Source organism: Falco rusticolus, chromosome 4 (genome assembly GCF_015220075.1).
Source record: "Falco rusticolus isolate bFalRus1 chromosome 4, bFalRus1.pri, whole genome shotgun sequence".
Classification (NCBI taxonomy): Eukaryota; Metazoa; Chordata; class Aves; order Falconiformes; family Falconidae; genus Falco; species Falco rusticolus.
The window spans coordinates 46670362-46685013 of record NC_051190.1 but is presented as its reverse complement, the minus strand read 5'-3'; the positions used below and the strand labels follow the sequence as shown (position 1 = coordinate 46685013).

The 14652-nt window shown below is 60.6% G+C and overlaps 3 protein-coding genes across 6 annotated transcripts; 1 reads left to right on the top strand and 2 right to left on the bottom strand.

Annotated features, from left to right (window-relative positions):
* Nucleotides 1-317: 317 nt before the first annotated feature.
* Nucleotides 318-3290, top strand: LOC119146602 (bone morphogenetic protein 2-like). Its single transcript, XM_037384546.1, has 5 exons — nt 318-624; nt 738-874; nt 1704-1826; nt 2238-2436; nt 2878-3290. Exons 1-5 carry the CDS (start codon nt 363-365, stop codon nt 3282-3284), a joined length of 1128 nt encoding a protein of 375 aa, XP_037240443.1. The 5' UTR covers nt 318-362; the 3' UTR covers nt 3285-3290.
* A 1295-nt stretch (nt 3291-4585) lies between these two features.
* LOC119146575 (potassium voltage-gated channel subfamily V member 2-like) lies at nt 4586-8359 on the bottom strand. 2 transcript variants are annotated; one of them, XM_037384491.1, is made up of 2 exons: nt 6886-8136; nt 4586-5526 (listed from the first exon to the last, which is right to left on the bottom strand). In XM_037384491.1, exons 1-2 carry the CDS (start codon nt 8134-8136, stop codon nt 5254-5256), a joined length of 1524 nt encoding a protein of 507 aa, XP_037240388.1. In that variant the 3' UTR covers nt 4586-5253. The 2 variants fall into 2 exon arrangements, with proteins under 2 accessions (XP_037240388.1, XP_037240389.1); XM_037384492.1 differs by having other exon boundaries at nt 5263-5526; nt 6881-8359.
* Nucleotides 8360-11919: 3560 nt separating this feature from the next.
* On the bottom strand, nt 11920-14495 carry CD320 (CD320 molecule). Of its 3 annotated transcripts, none has more exons than XM_037384609.1 (5): nt 14270-14485; nt 13813-14022; nt 13126-13197; nt 12663-12810; nt 11920-12244 (listed from the first exon to the last, which is right to left on the bottom strand). In XM_037384609.1, the coding sequence occupies exons 1-5, from the start codon at nt 14385-14387 to the stop codon at nt 12211-12213; spliced, it is 582 nt and encodes a 193-aa protein (XP_037240506.1). In that variant the 5' UTR covers nt 14388-14485; the 3' UTR covers nt 11920-12210. The 3 variants fall into 3 exon arrangements, with proteins under 3 accessions (XP_037240506.1, XP_037240508.1, XP_037240507.1); XM_037384610.1 differs by lacking the exon at nt 11920-12244 and adding an exon at nt 12254-12486 and having other exon boundaries at nt 14270-14491; XM_037384611.1 differs by lacking the exon at nt 12663-12810 and having other exon boundaries at nt 14270-14495.
* Between the last annotated feature and the right edge of the window lie 157 nt (nt 14496-14652).

The following is a 14652-nucleotide window of genomic DNA, read 5'->3' as shown; positions in this document are numbered from 1 at the left end:
CAAAGGTCCTCCTGTTTGTCCCGCTAATGCCATCATTAAAAACCAGTTAGCCTCCTACAGAGAGCAAACGCAGCCCAGCCAGGGCCTTGTGGAGGGGCTGCGTGGCCCCAGACCCCCGTGTGCCCTGCCAGCCCTGGGGAGGCTGGGGTGAGCCCTCCTCCGCTCCCCGCTTGTGTACTGGGGCTAATTGGTGCAGGTGCACAGGAGCCCAGCTTTGCACCTTGTTAGCATGGCAATTAGCATTCTTTACCCTCCTGATTGCTCTTGTGCATATTTTCCCTCCAATCCATCTTTCCAGCAAGGTATAAATCCAGCGCTGGGGTGGCAGGGGGGAGTCGAGCTGGGGCAGGGACACCAGAGCCATGCTGGGGACAATCCTGCTGCTGCTGGCCCTGGCCAAGCCGGCGTGCCCGAGCCCGGCCGGTGCCGCGAGCCAGCGGGCTGAGGCACTGAAGAGGCTCCTGGAGGTCTTTGGCATGGAAGACCCTCCGCCCACCCCGGCTCACGTCAAGCAGCCACCCCAGTACATGGTGGATCTATTTAACACCGTCGCCAACGCAGACGGTGTCACCAAGAACCCTGACATCCTGGAGGGCAACACGGTCCGCAGCTTCTTGGATAAAGGTAACGGGGGGGGGCGCGATGCCAGGGATGGGGTGGTGGGAAGGGGCCGAGCATGGCTGGCAGAGGCGCTGCCCCCAGTTTGAGTCCACGTCTCAACGCCTCCCTCCCTCCAGCCCACGGCGACAAGATGCGGTTCCTCTTCGCCCTCTCCAGCGTGGCCAAGAACGAGAAGATCCTGACGGCCGAGCTGCATCTCTTCCGGCTCTGGCCGAGGGTGGCCGATGGGCCCAGGAGGCACCACTTCTGCCAGGTGAGGAGGGGGCTGGAACGGGAGGGGGATGGGGACGGGGACGGGAGGGGGGATGTGCCCCAGCCTGTGCCCAGGGGTGCCACTGCAGCACGGCACGGCACGGCTCGGTGCAATCCATCCGGCAGCGTCGCGTGTTGCACAGAGAATCCCCAACGATTTAACTGTGGCAGGTTCTGAGGCACCGTCCTGATCTGTGCCCTGACCTGGCCAAGGCACAAACCCTGGTGACACCTCCGCCACCTCCCACCGCTTGTTCCCCAGTCCCTGTCCAGGGGCTTTCCCCCTCGGGCAGGACACACTGGTGGCAGGACACACTGGTGGCAGGGTGCTGGTGGCAGGGCACTGGTGGCAGGATGCTGGTGGCAGGACACGCTGGTGGCAGGACACGCTGGTGGCAGGGTGCTGGTGGCAGGACGCACTGCTGGCAGGACACACTGCTGGCAGGACACTGGTGGCAGGGCACTGATGGCAGGGCACTGATGGCAGGGCACGCTGGTGGCAGGACACGCTGGTGGCAGGGCATGCTGGTGGCAGGGCATGCTGGTGGCAGGACATGCTGGTGGCAGGGCACTGGTGGCAGGACACTAGTGGCAGGGCGCTGGTGGAAGGCTGCTGGTGGCAGGACACGCTGGTGGCAGGACACGTTGGTGGCAGGGTGCTGCTGGCAGGACGCATTGGTGGCAGGACGCATTGGTGGCAGGACACACTGGTGGCAGGGCGCTGGTGGAAGGATGCTGGTGGCAGGACACGCTGGTGGCAGGGCACGCTGGTGGCAGGACACACTGGTGGCAGGGCGCTGGTGGCAGCCACCCTTTGCTTCCTTCCCCAGGTCAGCATCTACCAGGTGCTGGCGCAGAGCCAGCCGGATGCTCCGGGCGGGAAGAAGCTGCTGGCAGCCCGGCTGGTCTCGCTGCAGGGCGCGGGCTGGGAGGTCTTCGCCATCACGCAGGCGGTGAGTTGCTCTTCCCCCAATTCGGGGGGCACTGAAGGAACCCTGGGGGGGTTGCATGCCGGAGCTTTTCTTAACCCATTTCCCCCCCCAGCAGCCTGTCAGGTTCCAATGCGTTTTCCTGTCTCTGCAGCAATGGGGGGACACAGCCCCTGGGAGGGGGGGTCAGAACCTGCCAAGAGCCCCGGAGTCTGCTCCGTCCTGCCCCGGGCTGCTCCCGCTGCTCCGCAGGTAGCGCTGGTGCTGGCTCCTGCCTCAGCATCCCCTGTGTGCAGCCCCGGAGCAGCACGGCCCCTTCCCACGGCTGGCAGATGGACCATGGCCACGGGGGTCTGGTTCTGGGGGCCATGGGGACACCGGTGTGGTACCTGTCCCAGCCTGTGGCTCCATGGTGATGCCGGTTTGGTTCCCTAGGTTCGCGACTGGACCGAAGATGAAAGCAGCAACCAGGGGTTGGTGGTAACAGTCCAGGGCCTGGGTGGGAGCTCGCTTGACCCCCCACCGCTGCAGTTCGCGTCGGGCAGGGACCACCACGAGAGCAAGAAGCCCATGTTGGTCCTGTTCACGGACGACGGGCGCCGGGGAGCATCCCTGCCCGTGGCTGGCTTCCCAGGTGGGTCCCACAGCGCTGGCACAGGCCCCTCGGTGCTGCCATCCCCTTGCCCCTGGGGTGCTGGGGGGCTCCCTGAGCGAGGGCTCCTTCCAAAGCTCCTTCTCCAGCCAGAGAGAGGGGCTGTCCCCTCTCTGGTTTGGTTGGTGTGGGGGTGCAGGCTTGTGGATGCACATCTGGGTCTTGCTTGTGGATGCACATCTGGGTCTTGCTTGTGGATGCACATCTGGGTCTTGCTTGCCCTGATGAGTGCAGCTGTGGGGTTGTCACCTCCTGGTGGCTCTGCCCAGGCTGGTGACAGGCTGTGCCCAAAGCTGCTGCCCCAGCCGACTGCAGACAGAACCCAAGGGAAGGGGTGGCCGGGGGGGGGGGGGGGCTGCACCACATTCCCCCCCTCCCAGGCTGGCGCAGTGGGTAACAGTATCAGATGCTCCATTCCAGCAGATTCACCGCCCCAGGCTCCCGCTCTCCCCGTGGCGATGTCGGTGCCCAGGCCGGGGGGGCCACGCAGCACGCGCTCACTGGACCGCCTGCAGCCCTGCCAGCGGCACCCCTTGTCCGTGGACTTCGAGGAGATCGGCTGGTCCGGCTGGGTGATCTCGCCGCGGGGGTACAACGCCTACCACTGCAAGGGCTCCTGCCCCTTCCCGCTGGGCGAGAACATGCGGCCCACGAACCATGCCACCGTGCAGTCCATCATCAACGCCCTCAAGCTGAGCGAGGGCGTCAGCAGCCCCTGCTGCGTGCCCGACAAGCTCTACTCCATCAACCTCCTCTACTTCGATGACGACGAGAACGTGGTGCTCAAGCAGTACGACGACATGGTGGCCGGGAGCTGCGGCTGCCACTGAGGCAGGAGGAGCGGGAAGGTGACAACGCCGCGGTGGTGGAGGATGCTCCTGCTCCCTCCAGAGCATCTCCGCAGGGGGCTCTGTCCCACAAAACCCTCTGGAAGAGCCCAGGGCGAGCAAAGCAAGGGGGTACCCAGCTCTGCTCCGGGTGGCCTCAGGTCCCCACCATGCCCAGGGGACAAGCTCTGACTAAATCGACCCAGGGCCACAGCTCCCTTTTGGGGTGCCCTGTGCAGGGGGGCAGGTCCCCTGCCCCACGCAGAGCCTTCCCGCAGGCTGTACTATATGTATATAGCAAAAGCACTAATATATGACAGAAACCGCCTGTACAGTGTCCTGTAAATGTCTGTACATTGCTGCATTTTTGTGACTTGTAAAATGAATTCAGAGGAACTATTAAAAGTGCTGTTTTCCGAGGGGCTGCTTGTGGGACCACCGCCTGGGATCCTGGGGGGGGTGGCCGGGGGCAAGCAAACAGCCTGCAAGCCCAGGGAGGGGTGGTGCGAGCCGAGCCATGGTGTCTCTGGGATGGGGGGTACAGTCTCTGGGGGGGGGGGCACAGTGAGGGGGGTGTGTGTGCAGTCTCTGGGGTGGGGGGCACAGTCTTTGGGGTAGGAGGGCACAGTCTCTGGGGTGGGGGAGGCAGCCTCTGGGGTGGGGGGCGCAGTCTCGGGTGGGGGGCACAGTCTCTGGAGTGGGGGACGCAGTCTCTGGTGGGGGGGCACAGTGGGGTGGAGGGTGCAGTCTCTGGGGTAGGGGTACAGCCTCTGGGGTGGGGGGGAGGTTCCGTTGCTGAGCCCTGTTCCTTTGCAGCAAGTTTCCAGCAGCAGCAGCTGAACCGTGTCCCCGGCTGCCACCAGGACCCCCCAGCAGCTCTCCTTCTCCAAGCCCACCTTGCAACTACCCAAACCCTACCTGGCAGGCACCAGCTTACCCAGCACCCCACCGCTGCCTGCCCTGCACCCTGGGGTCCCCGTCCCCCTCCCACACAGGGGAAGGGGCGAATCCCCCCTGGTGTCACCCCAGAGGGCAAATCCTTCCCTTCTGCCCCGGCAATGAGAACGTGGGGCAGAGCCCACACGCCCTGAGCAGATGCAGGGGTCCCAGATCCTCCTCCAGAGCAGCCAGAGCCAGGCTCCCCATCCCAAACCCAACACGCAGACCACATCCTCCCACCGATGGGCAGGAGAGGCGGCTGTGAGCCCTGGGGACGGCCCCTCCTCACCCCCCCAGGGACGAGCTGGGTGACCGAATTCATTACCGAATGACAGAGTGGCTGGCCAACGATCCAAGACGGCGAGTGGTTTTGCCCTGGTTTATTGAGTGCCTGTTCCTGGGGGTGGTCCCGCTCCCGGCGCTGCGGCCGCAGGGTGCCCGTGGCTCCCGCCGCATCCCACCCTGAGCCAGGACTGTCCCCCCAGGCTCCGTGGGTGGTGGGTTTAGCTGGAAGGATGTGGGGCTGCCACCTTTTTTGTGGCCTTTCACCCAAAGCCCCCCATCAAACTCGGTCAGCCTGGGCTGAACATCTGCCCAGCCAGGTAGGGGTCCAGGGCTGCCACCTGGGGAGGGGGCTGCATGTGTCTCACTGAGGGAGCAGAGCAGCTCCTGCCTCACCGTGGGTGTCCCCTTCTGCCATCCTCAGGGAGGTGATGGCTCACCCCGTGCATCCCACAGGTCACCCTGCATCCTCCGGGTGCCCACAGCCCAGCCCAGGCTGGGCAGATGCCACCTTGGCCACCCACGTGGCCAGTACTTTACCGATGGCTCGGTGGGACATGGGGGTCAGCACGCAGGGTCACAGCACTGTCACCGTCACATTCCACCCACCCCCCCCCAAACAGCAGCAGAGCCCCCGCAGCTGCTGCTGTGACTTGCTGCTCGCTCCCCACATCACGGGGCTTCCCCAGGGGACAGGACCTGCCGGAGGGGGGGGCAGAGCGGGATGGAGGGGGTGTCTGGGGGGGGGGGATCAGTGATGACAGCGGGGGTCGGCTCTGCAGCACTCGGACAGCTTGCGCAGGGCTCGCTCCTTCAAGCGGATCCTCCTGGAGATCTTCAGTGAGTGGCTGGTCTCGTTTTCGTGGGCCTTCAGCTTGGCGTAGTAGTCCGAAAACTTGTTGAAGAGGATGGAGATGGGCATGCCGTTGAGGATGATGCCAAAGGAGATGCAGCCAAACGCCACCATCCTGCCAAGCACCGTGTCGGGCACCGTGTCTCCATAGCCCACAGTGGAGAGGCTGACCTGGCCGAGGACAGGAAAGGATAAAATCCCACAAGAACGAGTCCAGCAGACACCACCACCCCACCACCCCCCCAAAACCAATGCTGGGACCCCCCTCCCCCTGCTGCTGCAGGGGAGCCAGGTACCACCTGGGAATGGCGCTGCGCCCTGCTCCAGCTGCCTGCATGGCTGGGCTCAGCTCCCGGAGCTCACAGAGCCCCAGGAGAGGGCTGGATGAGGCCCCAGCAGCAGAGGCTGGAGACAAGCCCCCCAGCTCCCTCCTCCTTCCATGTGTCTCTCCAAACCCAGCTGAGCTGAACCCTTCCCAGCAGCCAGGCTGTCTGCCGGAGCTTCCTGACCCCATGGAGCCACGGCTCCAGCGCTTCCTGGCCGTAAGCTGCCCAGTCCCATGGGAATGAAGCTTCCCAGACCCTCCCTCCGATGGAAATGGAGGCACTGCCCAGGAACGCGCCCAGAGGAACCGCATTGGGATGACAGACAGGGGAGTGGGATTTTGGGAATGGAGGCAGAGGGGTTCAGGCTTTGCACAGAGCCACGCGGACCAGGGGCAGGGGCAGCCGGGGACATTCAAATACTCCAATCTGGTGATCCTGCCAAGCGATTTTGCGCTTCCTCGAGGAGGGATGACTTTGAAGTGGGCAGCCGGTAGTGGCCAAGGGGGATTGTAAGAGCAGAAGTGACCTGTGGGGTCATTTTATCCACAAATCAAACCACCCTCATAACCTCTGGCTCTCCAGTGCTTTAGCGGCTCCTCGCATGGGAGGTCATCCCAGGTTTATTACAGCGCTTGGCTCAGCAAACTGCCGGCTCCCGGCATGAGCACGGCCACAAACAGGGGCTGCAGCCCACCCCTCTGCCCCCTCTGAGGACACAGGCTGAGGCAAGCTGTGACCGTGTTTCCTTGGTTCCACATGTGGCCCCAGGGTCCCCAGCTCAGCCCCAGGAGCTCTGACCCCCTCATGCCTCCCCAGCTCATCCAGGCCACCGCGGGTGTCCCAGGTGGCTGTCCCCGTGCCACGGGGTCTGAACCACATCCACCCGCCACGGGTCCCACAGCAGGTAAAGCCCAGGACGAGTGACATCCCCCTTGCCACGAACCCAGCCCTGGAGGTTGTTCCCAGGCCACCACCTCTGTCCCACCATCCCACGTCAGCACTGGCTTTTGAACCTCCGAGCAATCTCTGATCTCTCAGAGTGTGCAGGGCTCTGGGAGTCCCACCATCGCTGAGCTGGTGGGAAACCTGGGCCCTTTGCTGCCTCCCGGCCAGCACCAACAGCAAATCCCTCCAGCACCAGGGCAGCCCCTGCCCACAGAGCCCCACCAGACCCCTTCCCTGGGGGAAGGTGCTCACACCTTACCGCTGCCCACCACCACGCGCAGGGGATACTGGTGAAGGCGGTGCCTGGGACATCATGTTCCACCGAGTGCATGAGAGCGGAGAAGGTGAAGATTCCCATGGCAATGAAGAGGAGGAGGCAGCAAACCTGCTGGTAGCACTGGCGCAAGGTGAAGCTGAAGGCTCGGAGGCCGGTGGAGTGGCGTGCCAGCTTGAGGATGCGGAAGATTCTCATGAGCTTGATGAGCTTGAGTACTTTGCCCAGCTTGCTCACATTCTCCACCTTGTGCAGTTCCTCATGGTAAAGCATGTCTCCTTCATCCAAATTTTCAAAGAGGATCTGGACGTAGAAGGGCAGGATGGCTACCAGGTCTACAGCATTAAACGCCGCCCGCAGAAAGTTCTTGAGGCTGGAGGAGGAGATGAGCCGCATGAGGTATTCGGAGGTGAAGAAGATGGCACAGATCATCTCCAGCTGCTCCATCCACATCTTCCCTGTCTTGTGTTTCATCTCCTCCACTGTGCTCAGCGTCATGCCCATGATGGAGATGAGCACAAAGAAGCTCGACATGACAGCAATGATCTTGGCTGCGACAGAAGAGTATGGATCCTCAATGAGGTTCCAGATCATTTTCCGAAACCGCCCCAGAAATTTGCCTTCGAACTGCACCGTTGAGGACAGGGGCTCCAGCTCTGCCTCCAGCTCCTTTTGTATTTTCAGGTACTCGCTGAGTTCATCCTGCTTTTCCTCAAACAGGATCCGGCAGCAGCGCTGGGAGTATTTCAGATGGATCCCCCAGTACTCCGTCTCCTCCACAAAGTTACTGGGACATACCTCATCCATTATCCACAGGACCCCACTGCAATAGAAGTGGAAGATGTAGTGGAAAATGGAAGGATCTCTGTCGAAGAAGTACTCGTTCTTCTGCACTGAGTAGTCATCGCAGAGCTGCATCTTCTTCGTAGGGTCGGTATAAAGGGCCAGCTTCCCAAGCCTGGTGATGGGATACTGGGCCGCCACCTTGCAAGCGATCTGGAACAACTGGCCACCCACGTTGATGTTGAGCAGGTACTTGTTCCTTCGGACAGGAGTCTTGCTTTTCTCCTCGCTTCTGTCCATCATGTTCTGCATGGAACTCCATTGCTTCACCAGGCTGTCCTGCGCAAAGGGGATGTGGACCTCCTCCTCCTCTGGCGTCTGGCAGCAGCCCCTGCGGTCCCCTATCTTCAGGCTGGCCGACAGACTTGCACGCCTCATCCCCAGCTGCCTCATGGTGCCCGACCCTGCCAAGCGGCGATTCCCGTTACGGGCCGGGGGGCAGCAGCCCCCAATGCATGGGGATGCTCCCACTGGGCGCAGGCTGGCGGGGACGGGCACCGGGAGCTCAGAGGAGCGGTGGTGAGCTGCTAGCCCAGTGGGCACTGGCCATGTCACTGTGCCATGTGGCACCCGCCAGGTCCCAAAGCCGATTGCTTATCAGCTTGTGCTTTGCATTGTAGGAGTTGGAGGCAGCTAAGTGTCTGTTCCTTAAGACAATAATGAGATTGAAGCACCAGCCCTTTATGTAAGCGACTATTTCCAGCTCTGCGCTTTTCTTTTTCCTTATTCTGTTCTTATTAGCGTTTGTCACACGCTACCCTGTTCCCAAGGAGGGCATCCAGGACAGCAAGTTGAAAGGAGAGCGTGAACTTGCCTTGGTTTAACCCTGGAAGCCCTCCCTTGCCAGGCACGGAACGGTGCAGACACGCAGGATTTGTACCAGCTTTGTACCCCCACAGCAGATGCTGCTCTGGACACCGGTCCTTCATTAAGCACACAAGCGCTAATGCAGCTGCCCCTGACCTGTCAGCTGTCACAGCCTAGAGGAGGGAAATGGCTGTGACCCCCCAGCTCGTCCCTCAAAACCCCCCAGCACAGATTTGCAGGGAAGAGGTGAAGGAACAGCCTCACCCTCCGCGCGGTGCCCGAGCGGGTCCCGGCGTGACCGGCTGCTCCCGTACCGGTGCCTGGTGCCACCGGCTCCCCACACCGGCTCCAGTGCCCCACAGCAGGGGCAGGAACATGGAACAGGGCTCCAGAGGTGCAAGCATCCAGCAGAAGCCCCCCTTGAACTACTGGAATTGAAGAGGAGGCAATAATCCTGGGGATTCACAAGTAAAAGGGGAACCAAGGTTAAACACACCCATCTTTGATGTCTCACCCTGGAACACAACCCCACCTGAGCACCTAAAACATCCCGTTGATTTCCATGAACTGATCTAATTAACTACAGAGACCCAGAGCACAAAGCTGCTCTGAGGCTGAAAAGCAGCTCAGGCTCCGCTACAATTGAAGCCTCTGAGCCTGGGGATTAGGAAAACAAAACCGCTTCTGGCACCAGACAGAGGAAGGGAAATTGCTGTCACAAACATGGCCCCAAGTTTTGGCACAAGATCCATAAAAATGTCTTTCTTGCAACCCTGAGACACCCAGCTTGGGGGATCCATAAAGCAAAACCCACAGGACCTTGCAGCGGGAAGAGGCTGCCAGCGCCCAGTTTGCCCAGCAGCTTTGCTCCCATCACACAGCATGAGGGCTCTGCCCTGTGCGACAGGACAGCCCGCCTGGGCTCAGCTTGAGCTCAGAGGATGACGTGGGACAGACTGGCAAGAGGTGACCTCCACCACATGGCCCCGACAGCACAGGGACCCTGTCTAGGGCTGAGCTGGGATTTCTGAGGCACCCTGCTGCTCCAATGGGTGCCCCGCTCCATCCACTTGCTCTAATACAGAAAAACAAGCTCACACAGCCTGAAGTTTTTCACCTTGTCCTTGACGAAGCTTTCCACCCATCATCTATTCCGCAGGAGCACCCCGGTGCCAGCTGTGCCTCCCATCTCCACCCCCTCCATTCACTCTGCTCCCCAGATTTCACTTTTTCTATCACAGCCGAGGGGTGCTGGAGTCACTCCAGCCCCAGGCAGGCACAGCAGAACCCACCTTCCCTACTGCCAGCCCACCCACCGTGAGTCCTCTTTCCCAGGACGTGACAATCTGAAGGTGGTGCGGTCCCCAGCTTCCAAACTACAGAATTCAAGCAAATGCACAAATCCAAGAAAAACAAATAAATACATAAAAAATAATCGAGAAACTTCTTCGTTTCAAGTTCTTTATTCTCCCGTGGTGTTCACCAACAGCTTCCTCCAATTGTCCCTACGGAAAGAGGAGCAAGGTTGCGTGCAGCCTCTTGCAAATGACCTCTTGGTACTAAAACTAGCAGCACCAGAATAACTCGGGACTCCACACCATAACATACAGGTTTTTCCTGGGGGATACAGCAGCGCACACGCACTACCCAGGAGTGGAAGGCTCCTGCTCTAAGGCTGATGACCGGTGTCTGCTTGGCAAGTTCTCCCCTTCAAGGCACAGAGATCAGCAGCCAAGGCAGCAGCTGTCCAGCTTTTTTGTCCAGCTTTTGTGCACTTAGTGAACACTCGTGCAAGAAGTACGTGGTCAGCACTGGAGGCACTTGTCAGCAATCTTCTGAAGTGTATACAGCACTGCGCAGTTTAGAAAGCACTACCCATGCCACAATGCACAGACAGCATTTCATCCAAGACATGAGTTATTTCAAGCTGCCAAAAAAAACCACCACCCCAAAAAAAAAAAAAAAAAAAAAAAAAAAGGCTGAACACTCAAAAACTCATAGAAACACAGAACGGTTTGGGTTGGAAGGGACCTTTAAAAATCGAGCTCCAGCCCCTCTGCTGTGGGCAGGGACACCTTCCACCAGCCCAGGTTGCTCCAACCTGGCCTTGAACACTTCCAGGGACGGGGCATCCAAGCTGCTCCGGGCATCCTCACGGTAAAACATTTCTTCCTTATGTCCAATCCAAATCTACGCTCTTTCAGTTTATAATTGTTGCCACTCATCCTGTTGCTACAGGGCTTGGTAAAAAGCCTCTCTCCATCTCTCTTACAAGCCGACTTTATATATCAAAAAGGCTCAGCAAGGTCTCCCCAGAACCTTCTCTTCTCCAAGAAGATCAGGATCTTCTCCAGGGATCACCCTGACCAAGAGGCAGGCCCTTGCACTTGACCTTATTGAACTTCATGGAGTTCCCATGGCTCCCCCCCTCCAGTTGGCATCCCCTCCCTCAGGGGGATCAAGTGGTCACTCAGACCTGGTGTTACCCACAGACTTGCTAGGGGCACACTCAATCCCACTCCACACACCACTGGGGAAGATATTAAGTAGCATTGGTCCCAGTACAGACCCTTGAAGGACACCGCTCATGTCGCAACAGTTTTAAGGAAGGCACCACTAACAGCGTTAAGAGAAGCAACATGGAATTGTTTAGGTTGGAAAAGACCTTTAAGATCATCAAGTCCAACCATTAACCCAGCACTGCCAAGCCACCACTGAACCATGTCCCCCAAGGGCCGTGTCTCTACATATTTTAAATACCTCCAGGGATGGTGATTCCACCACCTCCCTGGGCAGCCTGTTCCAATGCTTAGTAACCCTTTTGGTGAAGAATTTTTTCCTACTAACCCATATAAATTCCCCCGGTGAAATTTGAGGCCCTTTCCTCTTGTTCTGTCGCTTGTTACCTGGGAGAAGAGACCAGCCCCCACCTCGCTACAGCCCCTTGTCAGGGGGTTGCAGAGAGCAAGGAGGTCTCTGCTCACCCTCCTTTTCTCCAGGCTGAACACCCCAGAGCAGTTTAGGAGTTCAGCACTGGGATGGAAAGTGCCGTTCTGCAGAGGATGGAGACCTTCTGCAGAGGATGGAGACCTTCTGCAGAGGATGGAGACCTTCTGCAGAGGATGGAGATGCTGGTGGGAGGCAGCGTGCTGAGCAGCTGGCTCGGGGCAGCGGTGCAAAGCCAGAGCAGGCAGGATGCTTTTCAGCACATGGGACTGAGCGGCACCAAAACACCAGCGCAAACATGGAGTATGTGTCCATGTGGAGTCACTGAGCTCCTGCTGAAATGGATAAGGAAGTGCCTATTCCCTGACAAAATCCAGGGGGGAGAACGGAGCAGGTGAAAAAAAGTCTCTTGGCTGGAAGTGGGAGGAAACAATCGCACCTGTCATTTCATGGAGAATAAAAGCTTTGCATCCAAGGCCACACTGGTGATAATCAGCATTAACAGCCTTTGGAGGCAAGAACAAGGAAGAAATTTCTGCCACCTTTCTGAGAGATGACTTCCCAGCACTGGGGAAGGTCAGAGCCCAAGCAGTCCCCCAATCTAAGACCAGTTTCCAAGGGGAGTATCCTCTTGCTATTCCAGTGTAACGACCCAGACTTGAGAGCTTATGTCCAATTCAGTCAGCTTCTGTGGTGAGCAGGAGGGAGACCAGGCTAACCCCATCTTCCCACCTCGTCGTAAGGATCCCTGCCACAAGAACAGAAAAATCCCCAGTTATTGACAATGCTTTGGCCAGAAACCTGGTTCGACTTCTGTTTGTGCAAAGTAGGGGAAAACCACCCATGCCGGATCATCAGTATCTCGCGAGTGCTCAGCATCCTCGGCAGCAGAGGAGGGACGGGGACCAGCACATCGCTTTCGGAAGAAGCCAGCACCTTCTCAGATGAGGCTGTGCAACTATCCCTGCAGTTCAGCAAGAGCACTCGTGCCTGATGGCGAGGAAGGAAGGTAAGGCAGGATGAAACCCCAAGCATGTGGGTGACCAGCAACAGGAACAGCTGGGAAAAGCTACGCTCAGAGGGGAAAGTTCTAGAAGCTAGAAACACAGGGCAAGGAGGCATTTCTCCCTCACGCCCAGAGAGCAGAGGGGATGCAAGAAACTTACCCTTGGGGAAATGAGCCTGTCTGGCTCTTGTCAGGCACCAGCTGCTCCCTGGATGTTTTTTCAAGCCTGAAGACGTCGGGTCTGGTTTTTGCTTTGGAGAAGCCCCAGACAGCGATAGAACCTGCAGCGACCAGGATGCTGAGGAGCACTAGAGGAGAGCGCACATGCAGAGAACCACTCACTGCACCCGCTCAGCACCGCCGGCCAACAGCCTGGGACCAGCAGCTTCCCTCGAGGTTAAGGGATGGAGGGAAGGGAAGTGTTAGTGCCAGACCACAGGGAATAACAGCCTTTCCAAGGACACAGTGCCCTCGAGCCAGATAAATGACTACGCTACGGTGTAAGGCCTTGCTTAGCCCCCCTGCCCAAACGAAAGCAGCTCCTGAGACAGGTCTGGAATTAATTCCATCGGGATACTCGGTTTAGATCCCAAGCCCACGATGCAGCACTCGGTCTCCCATACCTGCAACAACCAAGATCCACAGGCAGCCTTGGCTCCTGGCTGGCACAGAGTCCCCCGGCGCAGCTGAAGCCTCTGTGAGGAAAAAGTGTGAAATCCATCGAGCTTCCAGCTCGCCTCACCGTCGGCATCCACCGATCCCAACCTGGCTGAGCTCCCAGTTTCAGGAGGGCCAACGGCAGTTTTCAGTGTAAGCAACCTTATCTCCCCTTGGCACCATTAGCCCACATCAAAGGAAAAACTGGAAAACGCCTAAGAGGGAAGGCTGGGAAGTTTTCCACTGTAGCTGCAGCATCCCAACCTGTCCTCGTGGCATCAGGATACCCCAACTGCGGCCAAAGCAACGGGGTCCCTGCAGCACCTCCAGGACTGTCTTTACTGGTGGGGTCGGTGGAAGGGCAGCGAGCACAGATGGCCCCCAGGACCATCTGTGCCCGTAGGGACCCGGAGTGTCCCCCCGCCTCGGGGCAGCTCAGGACGGAGAGGCGCTTCCCAAGGGGGTCCCGGGGTGTTCGGGCGCCCCCAAAGCGGCATTGCCCCGTCCGTGCCTCCCCACCCAGGGCAAGCGGTGGGCTCAGGGGGCTACAGCCGACGGCGCTGAAGGGCTTCGGTCCGGCTCACACGCCCCCCCCCGCCCCGCCCCGAGCACAAACGGTGCTCCCGCACCCCCCCCCTGCCCCAGCCCCGCACCTGCACTGCCGGTGGGCGGCACGGCCGAGCCCCACGGGGGTGTCGCTCGGGCGCCCTCAGGGCTCGGTTCCACCGCGGTGGCCGTCGCGCAGTCCCACTCGTCGCCCTCATCCTCGCAGTCGGGGTGCCCGTCGCACAGCCAGTCCCGGGGGAAGCACCGGGCGCCGGGCGCGCACTGGAAACGGTCCGGGGGGCAGGCGGGCGGCGATGCTGCGGGGGGCGCCAGGCGCTCAGGGGGCGCGAGGCAGCCACGGGACCCCCCGCCCCGGCCGCTGCCCGCCGAGATCCCCCCCCACCCCGGACCCCCCCCCCCCGCCCGCCAGCCCCCCCCCCGCCCGCCGGATCCCGCGCGCAGGGCGTACGAGTGCACCAGCCAATAAGAGCGAAGGGCACGCGCGCGGGGAGCCAATAGGCACACAGTGCGGCCGCAGGCACGCCCCCTGGAGGCCCCGCTCACCGTTCCCCGGCGGCGGCGGCAGCACCAGCACCGGCGGAGGAGGCAGCACCAGCAGCAGCAGCACCACCAGCACCAGCAGCAGCACCACCAGCGGCAGCACCAGCGCCCTCCACGCCATCCCGCGGGCCCGCGGCCACCGCCCCTACCGCCCCTATAAAGCCGGCCGCGCGTGGCAGGGCGCGTGCGCGGGCTAGCACGGCCACCAAGGGGGCGCCCGGCAAGGCGGGGCGCAGGCGCGTGCCCTTGAAGAGGCCCCGCCCCCCCCGCGCCCGCTGTAGCGGGGCCCTGCCCTGCCTGCGGGGCCTCCGCGGGGCCCTGCCCTGCTGCCTGCGGGCCACCAGGTGCCTCACCGCCTCCCTCGGCTCCATGGGAAGGCAGGCGCG

Bases quoted from the DNA above. Each gene is read 5' to 3' on its own strand.
- LOC119146575 (XM_037384491.1), bottom strand. From the start codon at position 8,136: ATGAGGCAGCTGGGGATGAGGCGTGCAAGTCTGTCGGCCAGCCTGAAG. The intron at 5,527-6,885 runs GTAAGGTGTGAG...GTCCTCGGCCAG, and splicing joins GCGCGTGGTGGTGGGCAGCG to GTCAGCCTCTCCACTGTGGG.
- CD320 (XM_037384609.1), bottom strand. From the start codon at position 14,387: ATGGCGTGGAGGGCGCTGGTGCTGCCGCTGGTGGTGCTGCTGCTGGTG. The intron at 13,198-13,812 runs GTGCGGGGCTGG...TTTTCCTCACAG, and splicing joins GCCGCCCACCGGCAGTGCAG to AGGCTTCAGCTGCGCCGGGG. The intron at 12,811-13,125 runs GTATGGGAGACC...GCTCTCCTCTAG, and splicing joins GTGGATCTTGGTTGTTGCAG to TGCTCCTCAGCATCCTGGTC.
- LOC119146602 (XM_037384546.1), top strand. From the start codon at position 363: ATGCTGGGGACAATCCTGCTGCTGCTGGCCCTGGCCAAGCCGGCGTGC. The intron at 625-737 runs GTAACGGGGGGG...CCCTCCCTCCAG, and splicing joins CCGCAGCTTCTTGGATAAAG to CCCACGGCGACAAGATGCGG. The intron at 2,437-2,877 runs GTGGGTCCCACA...CCATTCCAGCAG, and splicing joins GCCCGTGGCTGGCTTCCCAG to ATTCACCGCCCCAGGCTCCC.